Raw genomic sequence first — 16,087 nt, 5'->3', positions numbered from 1 at the left:
CATGTTTCTTAAACTTTCAATTCTTTATTTCTTAAATGAATTCTGTAAGATCACACCCACCTTCCACATCTATATTTCTTCAGTTAGGTCTGCTGTTCAACTTAACCACTTTTCCCAATTCTAGAAGTTATATTTGGTTCTTTTTCAAATCTACATGGCTTTTTTTTTTTATTATTTATTTTTTTTTTTTGTAGAGAGAGAGTCTCATTATATTGCCCTCGGGTAGAGTGCCGTGGCGTCACATGGCTCACAGCAACCTCTAACTCTTGGGCTTACATGATTCTCTTGCCTCAGCCTCCCGAGCAGCTGGGACTACAGGCGCCCGCCACAACGCCCGGCTATTTTTTGTTGCAGTTTGGCCAGGGCTGGGTTTGAACCCGCCACCCTCGGCATATGGGGCCGGGGCCCTACACAGAGCCACAGGCGCCGCCTTACATGGCTTTTTTTAAATAACATCTTAATATTGGGATTCCTTCTTTTAGGTTTTTAATAATTTTAAACCTATAATACTTTTTAGACTATCTTTTAGAGGCTATAATTATATTTGTCATTAACTCATTTCCTAAAGTTCTGCAATGTTCACTATGAACTCATCTTTTGCGAGGCGTTTTTCTGAGATTTGTGATCTAAACTGTAAATTCCCTCCAGAATAGATTATTCATCTGTTTTTTACCAGAACAAGGCTATTACCAGCAGAAACTATTTTTATGTTCACCTGTCATAAGATTTCCTAGAGCCTAAATGAACATCCAAATTGTGTGAAGCACAGGCTTCAGGCTATAAAGTCTCAGGGAAAACTTTTTTTTTCAGTATCCAGGATGTTAGAAGAAAGGTTTTTGTTCCAGTTCATTCCTTCGCCAAAGATACAGTCCTTCAATGAATGATATGTCAGTCCAGGATTTTATATAAGTTTCAGTTCCAATTACCTGACTCTAATAATCTCCAGGTTACGAGGGCAATAAAACCCAACTCTTTACATGAAGCTATACCTTCTTTTCTGGGGTAGCCCCCAAAGTTACCTCTATGCCTACCCCCTACTGCACTGGTTTCTACTCATTTTTTGGCAGTGGGAGTTTGCTCTTTCTTTCTAAATTTTTGCTTTTTCTTTATGTTTAGTATTTTTAAGTAATCTGTTTGCAATACTGCCACAACAAGAAGAATCTTGATTTCGTAATTTTTCTATGTATAACCAATACCATGCTTGTGATTTTAATTTGAAAGGTGTCCAGTAATTCTCATTTGTAAACCATATCTGAATGTCAGACTCCAACTTATAATATCTGCATTTTTTAATTTATTGATTCCTAAGTACTTTTATCTTATTAGGTGTCTAAGTCTGCCCTGTCAGGCATTCAGAGTGGTTGAGTCAACTTGATAGATTAAATTTACAAATGTAGAAGGAATGTTTAAAGGACTTAACTGAAAGTATTAATGTCATTGGTTAGAGAAAGTTTAATCTGAAAGTTTATTAATGTAAACATTCAAAGAACAAGTCAAAAGTATTATTTTTGATAAACATATTACAAAATGTATAAATAGTACACTAAAAACTTAAGAGTCTAGCCTTAATGGTTAATTTAGAAACAAGTATCTATTAAATAGTCCTTTTCACACATGAAAGCCAATCTTTTTTTTTCTTATTTCTTTTTTTTAGAGACAGTCTCACTTTGTTGCCCTTGGTAGAGTGCCGCTGCATCACAGCTCACAGCAATCTCCAGCTCTTGGGCTTAGGCGATTCTCTTGCCTCAGCCTCCTGAAAAAAGTCTATCTTGGTATTAAAAAAAAGCAAACCTCAAACTATGAAGTGACAAATATCTGGTGTGTTGGTAATTAAAGATCAGTATTAATGGGTAAACCAGCACAGAAGTGGGGAACATGCAGCCTCAAGGGCACGTGTGGCCCTCCAGATTCCCAAGTGTGGCCCCTTGACCAAATCTAAACTTCACAGGGATTTCTTCTATAAAATGTGGATTTAGTCAAAGCATTCACTCAAAGATCTAGAAGGCCATGACTTGCCCCAAGTTCACAGGTTCCCCATCCCAAAATTACCCAGTCCTATTAAAAAAAAACATTGTTTTATATCAATATATGCTTAAAATTAAGACCCTATATCCACTGAAACTTGGTAAACTTCTCCCCAGGAGTAAAATTTTAATTTTTTAAAATCCATGCTTAGATTATATGTCTATATACTTCTGTAAGCTTTACCAGCTGTCACCCCAAATTATGAACCTGGTAAATAATGTACCAATGTTGACACTGGAGTAAGAAATTATTCTCTGTTTGAGCAAGGATTAAGCAGAAACTGAAAGATGAAGTGCCATTATAGCCTCCTACATCATCTACATGGGTTCCCTTAAGAAAAAAAAAAAAGGAGCCAAAACAGCATCCTGGCTCCTTAACATAAACATTAACCTAAAGTGTACAGTCTTCTGTCCCATCTTTCTTGCTAATCTGTCATCTTCTCTAGTTCATTTTGATCACACATTTCTTTTTTAGAGACAGAGTCTCACTTTATCACCCTTGGTAGAGTGCCATGACATCACACCTCACAGCAACCTCCAACTCCTGAGTTTAGGCGATTCTCTTGCCTCAGCCTCCCAAGTAGCTGGGACTACAGGCGCCCGCCACAACGCCCGGCTATTTTTTTTGTTGTTGTTGCAATTTGGCAGGGGCTGGGTTTGAACCTACCATCATCGGTATATGGGACTGGCGCCCTGATCACACATTTCTATCTATCCTTCTGCAAGACTGGGTAAATGGTTTTTGTTTTTAAATACCACAACAACAGGCTTACCCTTAATAAAAATGTAAGACTGCCAGAAGGCGTATGTTTCACTGCAACCACATGGCTTCAGGAAATTTTTTTTTCTCAAAAAAGTGACACCTAACTCACATGACCGTTTTTTGGCAAGTGGATACGTGGGTCTTCTCCGCCTGTGATGTAGCCCAAAAGAGGACCTCGTGTGATCAGCTAGGTCTGCTATATTAAGAGAACACCCATGTTACAGGCTTTTTATTCTGACTTAGCAGGATCCGAACCGCCTGTCCTGATCATACCAATGCCTTTTTTTCTCTTCCACACAACGGTAGCCTCTGCCAATTTAATCGCTTCGTGGAAGGGGAAGCCTTTGCTTTGGTCTGCGTGTTTTAAGGGAAACGCCACATACACCTACAGGACATTATCAATAACAGACAAGGCTGTCTTTCAAGTTCTTTTGGAACTGGAGGGGCGAGACGAATGGCAGGAAAGTGAAGAGGAAGCCGAATTATATGCAAACACCCCCAATTCGAATCCGCATGGTCACGGTTGAGGAAACGACGGTAAGTACGACTTTGAACGAGGCAACGTTCTTTGAAAGGGCTCCCAGAGCGCCAAGGCCCCCACCTGATGAATAGGTGAGTCAGGAAGTCCCAGCTCCACTTCACAGATGGGGAAACTGAGATACGAGGCGGCGAGAAGACTGGCCTGAGGCCTCGCAGGAAGATCTGAGGCGGAGCGGAGAACCACAAGCATCGATTCCTTTAGACTGATGCTCGGATCTCAGCTGCCCCCGCCCCTATGCTGGCGTAGACCGCCTCCGCCCCCCGACTCACACACACCCTCTCCTGGGAGCGCCAAGTCTCCTCAGGTTCCAAGGACAGGGTCAAAAGACTGGAGGCCCGAAGCGCTCCCGCCGTGATTTGCAGCCAAAGAGCGTTGGGCGCGTGCGTGCCACCAGCCCAACATGGCGGCAGCGGCGGCCTCGGCCGCCCCCCCCACCCCAAGCCTCCCTCAGGGCCGGATTCTCTCTCGGGGCCCTCCGGTGGGCGGGAAGACGGCCCAACCACGCCAGTCCCTTCTCGCCGCTGCCGCTGCTCGCTGATAGAGTCACCTACCCGACATGACTAACGGCCGCGGCACGGAGCCCCCAGAGCCCGCCGAGAACAAGGAATACGACAGCCAGGCGGCGCAGCGGCCGGAGCTGTATTGAGGGCGGCGCGGCGAACTGAGGCCGACTGCGGGGCCTCGGCAGCCAATCAACTGGCAGTGGACGGTACCACAGAGCCAAGGCAGGAGGGGTGATTCTGCACTGGTTGCTCCGAACCTGAGTCCCTCTTTGTTCTCCCCTCCGTGAACGATACCATTATTGAGAGGGAATTGAGAAGAGAAAGTACCAATGGCACTGTCGTGATGGGGGAAGAAGCTGAATCTACTTGCTCCTTCCTACTTAAAATACTATTTCTCACTTTATTGAGTCTGATAAAATTGGAGGTTAGGAAGCGAAAGAGGAGGGGCTTTATAAGCACAGACTATTTGGTTTTAAACGGTCTTTTTTCACCTAAAATCTCGAATGGTATGTTCTAGCTGACGTGCTTTAGCTGCAGAGCGCTTGAGCCGCCTGGGGGCGTTCGGAGTCTGAAAGCTCCGGGGCGCGAAGTCGTGACTAGCTTTAGTACCTGACCGCCTCCGGGTTTGTTGTAACCACCTTGCCGAGTAGAAAAACAAGGAGATACAGGAACAAAGGCGTGCATTAAGATGAAATCACACACTCGCATCTGACATTGAGAATTTGGTGGGGCAGAGAGACTAAGCTTTACTTTTCAGCGCTACAGTAACAGCAAACTCTTAATTGTTAGGCACCTTACATCATCTCACTTAATTCTCACAACAGACTGATGAATTCTTTTCTCCATATTGCAGATGAGAAGATAGAATTCACTTGCCTTAGGTCATACGGCCAGTAAACCGCCAACGTGAAATATGAAGCCTGGTAACTGTACGCTGTGCCTGTTGGGTTTAACTATCGTCATGCTGTACACCTCGAGGAGCCTAGGATCTAAAGTAGGAAAGGGGCCTGGGACAGCTCAAAGAGCCAGCAAGGACATTTTCTGGGAGAACATGACACATAACCCAGATGATGAGAAGGTGACTGAGTGAAAAAAGTGGGCAAAAGTGCTTTCCAGACCAGTTGTAGAACAAGTAATTCAATATGTTTGGAATATTGATCCTCGTGGGAGAGTGGTGGTAGGAGATGATGCTGAAAAGCAGGGGACTGAGTAGCTGGAGCCTTGTGAAAGTACATTAGAGTTTGTGCTTTATCTTGAGGGCAATGAGAACCTCTCATCAGAGGATTTTAAAGAACAGTAAGATCAGATTTGTATTTTCTGGTGACAGAGTGAGGAGTGCATGGAAATGAGAGGTGCTTAAAAACAGGGAGCCCAGCTTGATGGTGATCCTTGTAGTCCCACCTACTCAGGAGGCTGAGGCAGGAGGATGACTTGAGCCAGCAGTGAGCTGTGATCACATCACTGCACTCCAGTCTGAGCAACAGAGCAAGACCAGTCTCTTAAAAAAAAAAAAAAAAAAGCAAGGAAGGAAGGAAAGAAGGAAAGAAAGAAAGAAAAAAAAGAAAAGTAAAGTAAAGAAAAACAAATTAGGTGGTCAATGAAATAGTACTGACAGGTGAAGGCTAAAATGGCGGCTCAGGCAGCTGCAGCGGCCCAAGCGGCTGCGGCCCAGGCAGCGCAGGCCGAGGCGGCCGAGTCGTGGTATCTGGCTCTTCTGGGCTTCGCCGAGCACTTCCGCACTTCCAGTCCGCCCAAGATCCGCCTGTGTGTACACTGCCTGCAGGCCGTGTTCCCTTTCAAGCCCCCGCAGCGCATCGAGGCCCGCACGCACCTGCAGCTGGGCTCTGTACTCTACCACCACACCAAGAACAGTGAGCAGGCACGCAGCCACCTGGAGAAGGCGTGGTTGATATCACAGCAAATCCCGCAGTTTGAAGATGTTAAATTTGAAGCAGCAAGTTTGTTATCTGAATTATATTGTCAAGAGAATTCTGTTGATGCAGCAAAGCCACTGCTGCGGAAAGCAATCCAGATCTCTCAGCAGACCCCATACTGGCACTGCCGTCTGCTCTTCCAGCTTGCACAACTGCACACGCTTGAGAAAGACCTGGTGTCAGCCTGTGACCTCCTGGGCGTGGGAGCAGAGTATGCCCGGGTGGTGGGATCTGAGTACACACGGGCGCTGTTCCTCCTCAGCAAGGGGATGTTGTTGCTGATGGAGCACAAGCTGCAGGAAGTCCACCCACTGCTGACCCTCTGTGGACAGATGGTGGACAACTGGCAGGGGAACCCCATCCAGAAGGAGTCGCTGCGTGTCTTCTTCCTAGTGCTCCAAGTGACCCACTATCTGGATGCAGGACAGGCGAAGAGTGTGAAGCCGTGCCTGAAGCAGCTGCAGCAGTGCATCCAGACCATCTCCACGCTGCATGATGATGAGATTCTGCCTAGCAACCCCACTGACCTCTTCCATTGGCTGCCCAAGGAGCACATGTGTGTGCTTGTCTACTTGGTAACCGTGATGCACTCCATGCAGGCTGGCTACCTGGAGAAGGCACAGAAGTACACTGACAAGGCCCTCATGCAGCTGGAGAAGCTCAAGATGCTTGACTGCAGCCCCATTCTGTCCTCCTTCTAAGTGATCCTTCTGGAGCACATCATCATGTGCCGGCTCGTCACAGGGCACAAGGCCACAGCACTACAAGAGATCTCCCAGGTCTGCCAGCTGTGCCAGCAGTCTCCCCTGCTCTTCTCCAACCACGCAGCACAGCTGCACACACTGCTGGGCCTGTATTGTGTCTCTGTCAACTGCATGGACAACGCAGAAGCCCAGTTCACCACAGCCCTGCGGCTCACGAACCACCAAGAGCTGTGGGCCTTCATCGTGACCAACCTGGCAAGTGTGTATATACGGGAAGGAAATAGACACCAAGAGTTGTATAGTTTGTTGGAGAGGATAAACCCAGACCACAGTTTCCCTGTCAGCTCACATTGCCTCCGAGCAGCGGCTTTCTACGTTCGAGGACTCTTCTCTTTCTTCCAGGGACGCTACAATGAAGCCAAACGATTTCTACGAGAAACTCTGAAGATGTCCAATGCGGAGGACCTAAACTGGCTCACAGTCTGCTCCCTCGTTCTCCTGGGCCACATCTATGTGCTAGGGAACCACAGGGAGAGTAATAACATGGTGGTGCCTGCCATGCAACTGGCCAGCAAGATTCCAGACATGTCAGTGCAGTTGTGGTCATCGGCCTTGCTGAGAGACCTGAATAAGGCCTGTGGAAACGCCATGGATGCCCACGAAGCTGCCCAGATGCATCAGAACTTCTCGCAGCAGCTGCTCCAAGACCACATCGAGGCCTGCAGCCTTCCCGAACACAACCTCATCACGTGGACAGATGGCCCACCCCCAGTGCAGTTTCAAGCTCAGAATGGACCAAACACCAGCCTTGCCAGTCTCCTATGAGGATCCCGGAAGGGCTACCCAGCATCTCAAGGCCTTACATGTCTCCATCTTCTACCCAGATGGCACTTGAGCCTTGAGCTTTCCCCAAAAGTGTGCTTCCTTTCCTCCTGTCCCTAGAACTTCCAAGTCCTGGGGAGTGTGTGAGCCCAGTTCCTGCCCTCCCTGGAGGGTGCAGCTGGCCATTCCCACCTTGTGCCAAGACCCTGGTGCAGAGGCCTACAGGTGGGACATTGGAGCTGACTCTCCAGAGCCATCCTTTGAAGTGAACTTCACCTGTCAGTCCACTTCCACGTCTGAGTCACACCTGCCAGGGCGCTTGTCTGGGGTACAGGCCTCATCCTGTGTGCCAGGTGGGCCATACCTCAGGGCCATCATCCCCTGACTCCCATTACCTGGGCCTTGATGCAAGGCAAGGGCCAGCATGTTTCCTCTACTCAAAGCAGTTTCCAGAGTATAAAGGCAAGACACCAGTTTCTGGCCCAAATCTAGAAAAAAAGAAGTGATGGCCCACATGTGGGACAAAGCTGACATCCCAGCACTTTTCCCAGCTTGCCTTTCTCTCCAGTACCAGAACCTCTGGTCAGGGGCCCTTGGGGATGGATGAACTCATCTTCTAAACATCTGCTCCTTGACTGGATTCACTATCCTGCCATGGGAGGTTGTGTGATTATAAATACCAGTATTGGGGGGATGTGAGGTTAATAGAGCTGAGACCAATTATTTGTGCCAGCCACCTCCCCCCATCGTGTGGCTGCTGAGGGCAAGCAGCAGTAAGAGAAGGGCATCTTGCCCAAATTTAAGATCATCTCCTCACTTGGATATAGAGCACAGGCTCCCCTCAGACCTGGAGCAAAGGGGCCTTTTTCCTAGCAGGTCTGCAGCTTCCTGTACAAAGGATGTCTGTGGGCAGCAGCTCAGGCTCCTTGTCTCCTACCTTCCTCTCAGGAGAGAGGAACACACCTCCTTACCTCCCCTGCTAGGACTCTGGAGGGACAGTGTTAAAACCTATTCCCCAAGCCAGGCCCCAGGGAGCCTCTATTGGGCCCAAAGATCAGTGCTTGGTTTTATGCTCTTGGATAATCAAGAGAGGTGACAGTGGTGTTGGGAATGGTGGCAGCTAGTATCAGCAATCAAGACATCACCTTCTCCAGCTTCTGGCACCTGGGAACATCTCCCTACTGCAGGGTGGTGGTGGTGGGATCTCTCTGGGCAAGGTAGATAAGTTGTCTCATGCCTTGTTACCATGGCACTGTAAAGGCTACTTCTCAGAGTGTTGGTGCCTGTCACTGAAGTGATGTTAGGCTTGCTCAGGGCTCTGAGGCCTGGGCATGCCTCAGCCACAAGCAGGCCACCAACAGGTCCCATTCTCACTGGGCCACTGCCTGGCATCTAGGTCACCAGGGAGAGCCAGCCCCTGCCCTATGCTGCCCTGAAACCCTGTCCCCTCAGCCAACACCCCCAGACCCTTGAGGCCAATAGAAGAGTGTGTGGCCCTGATTGACAAGCTGTCCCCATAAGGTCTTCCTCCTGAGCCATATCCTCTGCTTGCTCCACCTCGAAGGAGCCCCCAGGTCCTCCCCTCCACCACTGAGATGGCACCCCTGTATCTCTACAATCTACTCCTGTCAGCTTGCACCCCACAGTGTCCAACCTCTCCAGACCCATATTAACTCAATCACATTGTACATCATGTTTGTCTCTGCCTATTTATTTAAGCTTTGCTTTGCTTTATCTAGGGCGTTTTATATGTAGAGCAATTGGAAAAAGAACCTCAGAACTTAACATTTGTCTCGATATTGAAGTGCTTTTTTTGACCACCTTGTTATCTATGTATATGTAAAGTTAAGGATGAGATCTTCAAGTTTACAATTAAAAACTCAGTACTCAAAAAAAAAAAAAGAAATAGTACTGACAGAGATCATAGTACCCTGGACTTACATGGTAACTGTGGAGATGGAAATAAGTGAAGAGATTCCACAGATGATCTTAGGGGTAGACTGGACAGAGCTGGCAATCAATTTGGGTGGGAGGGGCTACAGAAAGAGAGGGGAGTCTGGGGTGAATTCTGGGTTTCCCATTAGAAAAGGGGCCCTGTGGCAGTATGGTTTACTATGATAGGGAACAACAGGAGGAGCAGATTGTAATGAGGGTGGAGAGGTAAGCTCAGAATTAATGCCTTCAGGTCAGAAGAAAGGCATGAGGTCATCTCTCCTCATTATACCAGCTGTAATTGCACCCCCAATTCTAGATAGAGAGGGTCACAGAACCCTCAAGACAGGTTCAAACAAGCAAAGCTAAAGTAATAAAAATTATTTCATGACTAAGAACCGTTTAACTGTGTAGCATACAGTAGAACCTCTGTAAGTAGACCACCCAAGGGACCATAACAAACTAGTCAACATATAGAGGTGGTCAACATAAGGAACTGGGCCTACTGTACTGACATGTACAGGACATGTGGTATATGTTTGGTCTATGAAAATTAGGTCAATTTAAGGAGGTGGTCAATGTAGGGAGGTGGTCAAGTATAGAGATTCACTTGTATGTATAGAGAGAGAGAGAGAGGAGGGCAACCCAGAGGAGGAGATGGGCATCTGCAATAGCAGGAGAGAATTAGTTTACAAGGGAAGAAAATGGATCCTAGAAGATCCCTAGAGCAGTGGTTCTCAACCTTCCTAATGCCACAATCCTTTAATACAGTTCCTGTTGAGAACCGCTGCCCTAGAGGAACCTAGAGGATTGGTCTTTTAAAATATTTTTTTAGAATTTTTTTTAAAGAAGGAAATATGGGTCTCAGCCCCTGTAGCACAATGGTTGTGGCGCCAGCCATGTCCACCAAAGGTGGCGGGTTCAAACCCGGCCCTGGCCAGCTAAACAACTGCAACCAAAAAATAGTAGGGTGTCGTGGCGGGTGCCTGTGGTCCCAGGTACTTGGAAGGCTGAGGCAAGCGAATCGCTTAAGCCCAAGAGTTGGAGGTTGCTGTGAGCTGTGATGCCACGGCACTCTACCAAGGGTAACATAGTCTCTGTCTCAAAAAAAAAAAAAAAGAAGGAAATGCAGGAAGTGTTGCTCATCATTGATCCTTAAGTTTGTACCACCATTTACCCATTCACTCTTCACTCAACTGCCATTTCTGAAGATCTGCTATATGAGTCAGACCCTGGAAGGTCCTCGAGGTGGAGAAATAGAAAGGATGATCTCTGCCCTCCAAGAACTCCAGTCTGGTAACAAGGACAATGCCAAAATGTGATTTCAATCAGCTGTTGAATGTGCTAGGATTGGAAGATACAGATGGTGCTCTGAAAACACAAAAGAAGACCTTGCCATCATAAAGGATGGGGATATCAAGGAAAACTTCCTATAGGAGGTGCCTCCTAAACAGAATTTTGAAGAAAGAACAGGAATTAGCCAGCAAGGTTATACCAAGAACATCATGCTCCAGGCAGAAAGGACTGTATTTGTAAAGCCTGGGGGAGGACAAAGTTCTGAGAATTGCTAGTGGTTTGGTCTGGCTCATCTGTGGAGTTGCAGGGATGGGAAACTGTAATAAATGGCATGAAAGAAGTAGGCAGAAGCCACATCCTGTAGAACCTTGTGTGCCTTTTAGAGGAGTTTGGACATTAAATTGAAAACTATAGATTCTGAGGAATTCAATCAAAGGACTGACATTTGGTTTTTGATATCCATTATCTCTTAATCTTCTACACAGGCTTGTGAAATAGATGCTGCTGTTATTCACATTTTGTAGATGAGGACATTGAAGCTCAGGGAGGTGAAATTCTTTAGCAAGTTCACACAGGCCTTTGGACCGAGCTCACTGTCTTTTCACAATGTCCCTGGTCTCCCAAGCTTGCAACAGAGAACTGCTCCCAGGTCAGCATGGCTCTGGGGCTTCTTTCCAAGGGGTCTTCCTTCTCCCACCACAGACTGACTCACAGATTGATTCCTATTTTCTCTTCCCTTCCAGGCTTTTGCTTGGAAATGATTCCATGGGTAATGATTATCTGCAAGAAGCTTTATTCTTCAGCCAGTCTTTGTGCTGCACAATCCTGCTTTCTTTACATCCTCTACCCTGGCCTCAATCTGTATATTTAGGGAAGACAGCAAGTACATGTTACACATTAGCTTAACAGACTGTATCTGGGAAGGGCTTGGCCTATTGGCCCCTGATCCATTCCTTATGTCCTCACTTGAGGAGCAGGGTTGCCTTTTTGCAGTTTTAGAATTTCCCTCAGGCAGTGGCTTCCAGCTAAAACTGGCCAATGGGAGATCTGGTGGGAAATTAGATGGGAGAAGAGAGAAAGAGAGGAGTGAGAGTTGTTACTCCTCCTCCTTGCCTGCCTCAGTGGTGTCTCAGAGCTCCAGCTTCCACTGGTGACCCTGGATTTTTGGCTTAGGTAACCTGGCTGTCTTTATCCCTCCATCTATGGCCTGTGAAGTGGTCTTGCTACTGATAATTTCTGAGTTGCCTCCATCCCCTGTTTGACTTCCCCTTGTAAGGACATTGTAAAAACTGAATTGGGTGATGCCTGTGGCTCAAAGTGGTAGGGCACCGGTCCCATATGCCAGAGGTGGCAGGTTCAAACCCAGGCCCGACCAAAACCCACACAAAAAAACAAAAAACTGAATTTACTTAGAGTGAGAGAGAAGCCCTTAGAGGAAGCCATTAGAGCAGAAGCCTGACATGATCTGACCTGTTTTACCAGGATTAATAGGGCTGCTGCTTAAAGAAGGGGCAAGGCCAGAATCAAGGACAGGTTATTATTAATACAGGCAGTCCCCAAGTTACAACATCCAACTGATGTATGACTCACATTTATGAATGGAGGATATTACAAGTATAATAGGTAAATGCACCTGTTCCAACTTATGTACAAATTCAACTTAAGAGCAAACCTATAGAACCTATTTTGTCCATAACCTGGCAGCTGCCCATACTTGGACAGACCAGAGTAAAACCAGACCACAGTGATTTTTGCTCCTTTTGAAATCCTGTGATACTCACAGTTGGAGCACATAATTCACATGCCTTGCTTATTTGGTGTCTAGTTAGGTTGCATAATTCCTTTCTGAACCTCCAGTGCCTAGTTCAGTGCCTGAAAGAGCAGGCTTGTTGTTATTGTTGAGACAGTCTTATTCTGTTGTCCCAGGCTAGAGTGCAGTAGCATCAGCCTCATTCACAGCAACCTAAAATTCCTGGGCTCAAACAATCTTCCTGCCTCAGCCTCCTGAGTAGCTGGGTCTACAGGCGCCCACCACAACACCTAGCTTTCTATTTTTAGTAGAGACAGGGTCTCATTATGTTGCTCAGATTGGTCTTAAACTCCTGAGCTCAAAGGATCCTCCTACCTTGGCCTCCCAAAGTGCTAGGATTACAGGCATGAGCCACTGCGCCCAGCTGACAGTAGGCATTTATTAAAAAAAGGAAAAAAAATTATATTCAATGAATGAATAAATAATGTTTTAAGAGCATGACTTGTCTATCTGTCTTGTCTGTGAACACCTCAAGCTCACAGGACTTATCTGAGACATTCCTGTGTTCCCCATGGGACAAAAAGCAAATATTCAGTGCATGTTGTTGTTGAAAGACTGACAGCTACTTTGTGCCAAGTGTCACAGACGGGGTGTAGCCATTGTCACCATGTCATCCCCATCCCAGTGGAGGCATCCCTTCCTAGACAGCAGGCCTCCCAACATGACAACTCTGAGGCTCCAGAGCTACAGTGGCAATATCCTTGTAAATGACCGGGCTACCCAGTCTCCTGACAGTGGCAGGCGCTTCCTGTTTGGGGTGGAAAGGAACCAGACGCTTTCCTGCTAGCAAGTCTTTTAAGCAAAGCACCAGATGCAGAGCAGGTCCTGGCCCAGCCTTTCAGGCCAGATGCTTGGTGGTTAGACAGCCTTTATGTTGAAGGGAAGTGAGGCACAGCGCCAGATTGGCCAGGCTTTTATTGTGCTCCTTGCCAGTCCCCTGGGTCCTGATGTGAGTAAAAAACAAAACAGAATCAGCTAATGTCCTGCTGAGCCATGAGTTAGGGGAGATAGACGGGGTGGCTCGGAGCATTGTCTGGTGAGGAGGTGCTCGTGAGATTGTCCTGGGATAGGCTCGTGTATGTCATCTGGAGGTGAGCGTGCTTGAGTGTGAACCTGTGCATAGAACACATGGGTGCACTTTAGGGTCTGTATGCCCAATATCCAGCACTCTGTAGGATTTAATAGTTTCTAATTGCCTAGCTTGCTCCCCATAGCACATAGCATAGCACATAGGGTGGTAGAAAAGGCAGGGATTATTTTCCTACCATTTTATTTTATTTTATTTTATTTTGAGACAGAATCTCCCTTTGTCATCCTTGATAGAGTGCTATGATATCATAGCTCACAGCAGCCTCAAACTCTTGGGTTCAAGTGATCTTCTTGCCTCAGCCTCCTGAGTAGCTGGGACTACAGCTGCCGCAACACCCGGCTATTTTTAGAGATGGAGTCTTGCTCTTGCTCAGGCTGGTCTCAAACACGGTGATTGCTCAGGCAATCCACCTGCCTTGGCCTCCCAGAGTGCTAGAATTACAGGCGTGAACCACCGCACCTGGCCCATTTCCTCTCATTTTAAAATGGCAGAAACTCAGAGAGGTTAGTTGGCTTGCAAAGGTCACAGTGAATGTGAAAAAGTCAAGATTGAAAGCCAGGTCTGTCTTGCTCTGAATTGCTTGCCTTTTCTAGTCCCATTGAACGAGCACATGCGCGTGTAAATGGACAGGGAAGTAGATAGCTAGGTATACTTACAAATGTCACCCAAACTGCTAAGACCACATCCCCGTGTACAAAAGAGAGGAAATTTCTCTTGCAGCAGCAGAGATGCCTACTAGAAAGTCGGGGCTTCTGGAACTGAATCAGAGCTAAAAATGCAGAGGCTTTAGTAAATGGGTCCAAATTATCACAGCTAAAGTCCTCACAACTCTGGAGAAAGCCTCCTCTCCAGCTCTTTCAAGCTAATTTCATGTCCTCATGAGTTCTTTTATTATTCCTACCATTATGGTTTTTGAGGTTGGTCTTCTTATGAGTGCCTTTCTCTGGAGCCCAGAATTCTCTCTGATAAAATCTACATTGTGTTTTGCATACTTCCTGAGGAGCAGGAAGAGACATAGACAAAGCTGATTGTTCCTCACACTACGAAGAGAGAAACTGAGGCCCAGGGTAGCCTTGTCCAGGTTCACATCCTACCTGATTCAAGGGGTCCTGCTGGTGCCTTCTGTCAGAACAGGAGGAATGGCCAGAGAGGGGCAGCCACCAGATACTGCCCTGAGCAGGCAGCATGCCCAGGCCCTGGCATGAGTTCCACAGAGTCCTGTCAATTCTGGGAGAGCTGGAAGACACTGTGGATCTGAGCCAAGAATGTGGAGAAGCAGCTTTCTTTGAATAGGAGGTGTGAAGAGGGCTACCAGCCAAGCTGGGTCAGGAACCTGCTGGGCCAAGCTGCAGAGGGAAAGAAGGAATCTTAGAAAATCTAGAGCTAGCTTCCTTTTGGACATTGGTATTTAGATACCACTGTGATTCAGTAGGTCTGGAGTAGGATTCAGGAATCCAAATTTTTAACAGGTGTCCCCAGGTGATTCAATGCAAGTAATCCAAGATTCACTCACATTTTAGAAATTCTATTTGAGGTAAGGAAGAGTAATATTTAAGGCCCCAACATGTACAGTTATATCATCCAGGTTTGAATTAGTGGCTCCATTACTAGAATCACAACCTTGGACAAGTGATATAATCTCTCTCCCTGTCTCAGTTTTCTCATCTTTCACATAAGGGTACTTATACTAGTAGCTTTCTCATAAGGGAGTTGCAAAGGTTCAATGACATGATTTACATGAAGGACATAGCACATACTTGGCACGTGTTAATTTCTGGAGTATTAATCATTATCATTTGTTCTAACTACTCATTTTCATCCTCACGTCCACTCCCACCAGAGGAAGAAATAATGGCATTGGATTAACATAGGGTCTTGTCACCACAGTATTGTTTTGAATGCGGGTAATCTCTAGGTTGTACTTTGAGAATCCCTCCTACAAAGCCGCTCTCCAATCACTCTCCAGATGCACTTACTATGAACTGAGCCTCTTTCCAATAAACTACTTTGCCTTTCTCTTCTTTCTTCACCCCCCCACTCCCCTCCAATCCCCTCAAGTGTGTACACAGCAAGCTCCCCTCCTTCCTTACCTCTTCTAGTCTGCCTGGCTAGACTGGAAGCTCTCTGAGGGCAAGGCCCAGTCCTCGAGTCCCTGATCTCTAGGGCAATGACTCAGTCAGGGATGCTTCTTACAAATATGCATAACAGCACCTTCAAATCAGCAAAGACACCCATCTTCAACTATACAGACCCAGCAGAGATTCCTGACACAGGGATAATGTTTGGGCATTCTTTTTCTCATTGGGCTGTCCAGAGGAGCACCTGCTTTTAATTGGTCCACCCAGGATGGGTGCCCTTTTTTCATTGGTTGGTTGTAAAGTAAGCTGGGCCTGTTTCCAATTAATCTCCCCCCAAGGAATGCCTATTTCTAAGAATGTCTATTCAAAGAATTTTTTCCAATTTCTCCACCCCAGTGGAGTCTTTTTTTCTAAATGGCACAAAAACATTGTATGCTACTGAGGGTTAGAATGCTGCATTACTTTTGTTTAGCACTTTATGTTTCAAATTATTTTTACACAGGTTAACTCATCCCATCCCATGAGGAGCCCAAGAGGTCAATATCATTGTTCCATTTGCACTTTACATATTGATGAATTGAAGTTAAAAG

At 46.6% G+C, this 16,087-nt stretch overlaps 2 protein-coding genes across 3 annotated transcripts in view; one reads left to right on the top strand and one right to left on the bottom strand.

Moving 5' to 3' along the window:
• The window catches only part of TAF15 (TATA-box binding protein associated factor 15), a 61,783-nt gene extending 57,787 nt beyond the window's left edge, over nucleotides 1-3,996 (bottom strand). For both annotated transcript variants that reach the window (XM_053567735.1, XM_053567736.1), the window contains exon 1: nucleotides 3,880-3,996. In XM_053567735.1, coding sequence (XP_053423710.1) covers nucleotides 3,880-3,886 — 7 coding nt within the window. In that variant the 5' untranslated portion in view covers nucleotides 3,887-3,996. The remainder of the gene's footprint in view (nucleotides 1-3,879) is intronic.
• Nucleotides 3,997-5,452: 1,456 nt separating this feature from the next.
• On the top strand, nucleotides 5,453-9,176 carry LOC128570850 (MAU2 chromatid cohesion factor homolog). The gene is given in 1 exon segment (XM_053570384.1): nucleotides 5,453-9,176. A coding segment is annotated over 1 exon segment (1,836 nt). The 5' UTR covers nucleotides 5,453-5,458; the 3' UTR covers nucleotides 7,295-9,176.
• The last annotated feature ends 6,911 nt before the right edge of the window (nucleotides 9,177-16,087 follow it).

Source organism: Nycticebus coucang, chromosome 18 (genome assembly GCF_027406575.1).
Source record: "Nycticebus coucang isolate mNycCou1 chromosome 18, mNycCou1.pri, whole genome shotgun sequence".
Taxonomy (NCBI): Eukaryota; Metazoa; Chordata; class Mammalia; order Primates; family Lorisidae; genus Nycticebus; species Nycticebus coucang.
The sequence above is the reverse complement of the archived record's forward strand: the minus strand, read 5'-3'. Positions and strand labels throughout refer to the sequence as shown.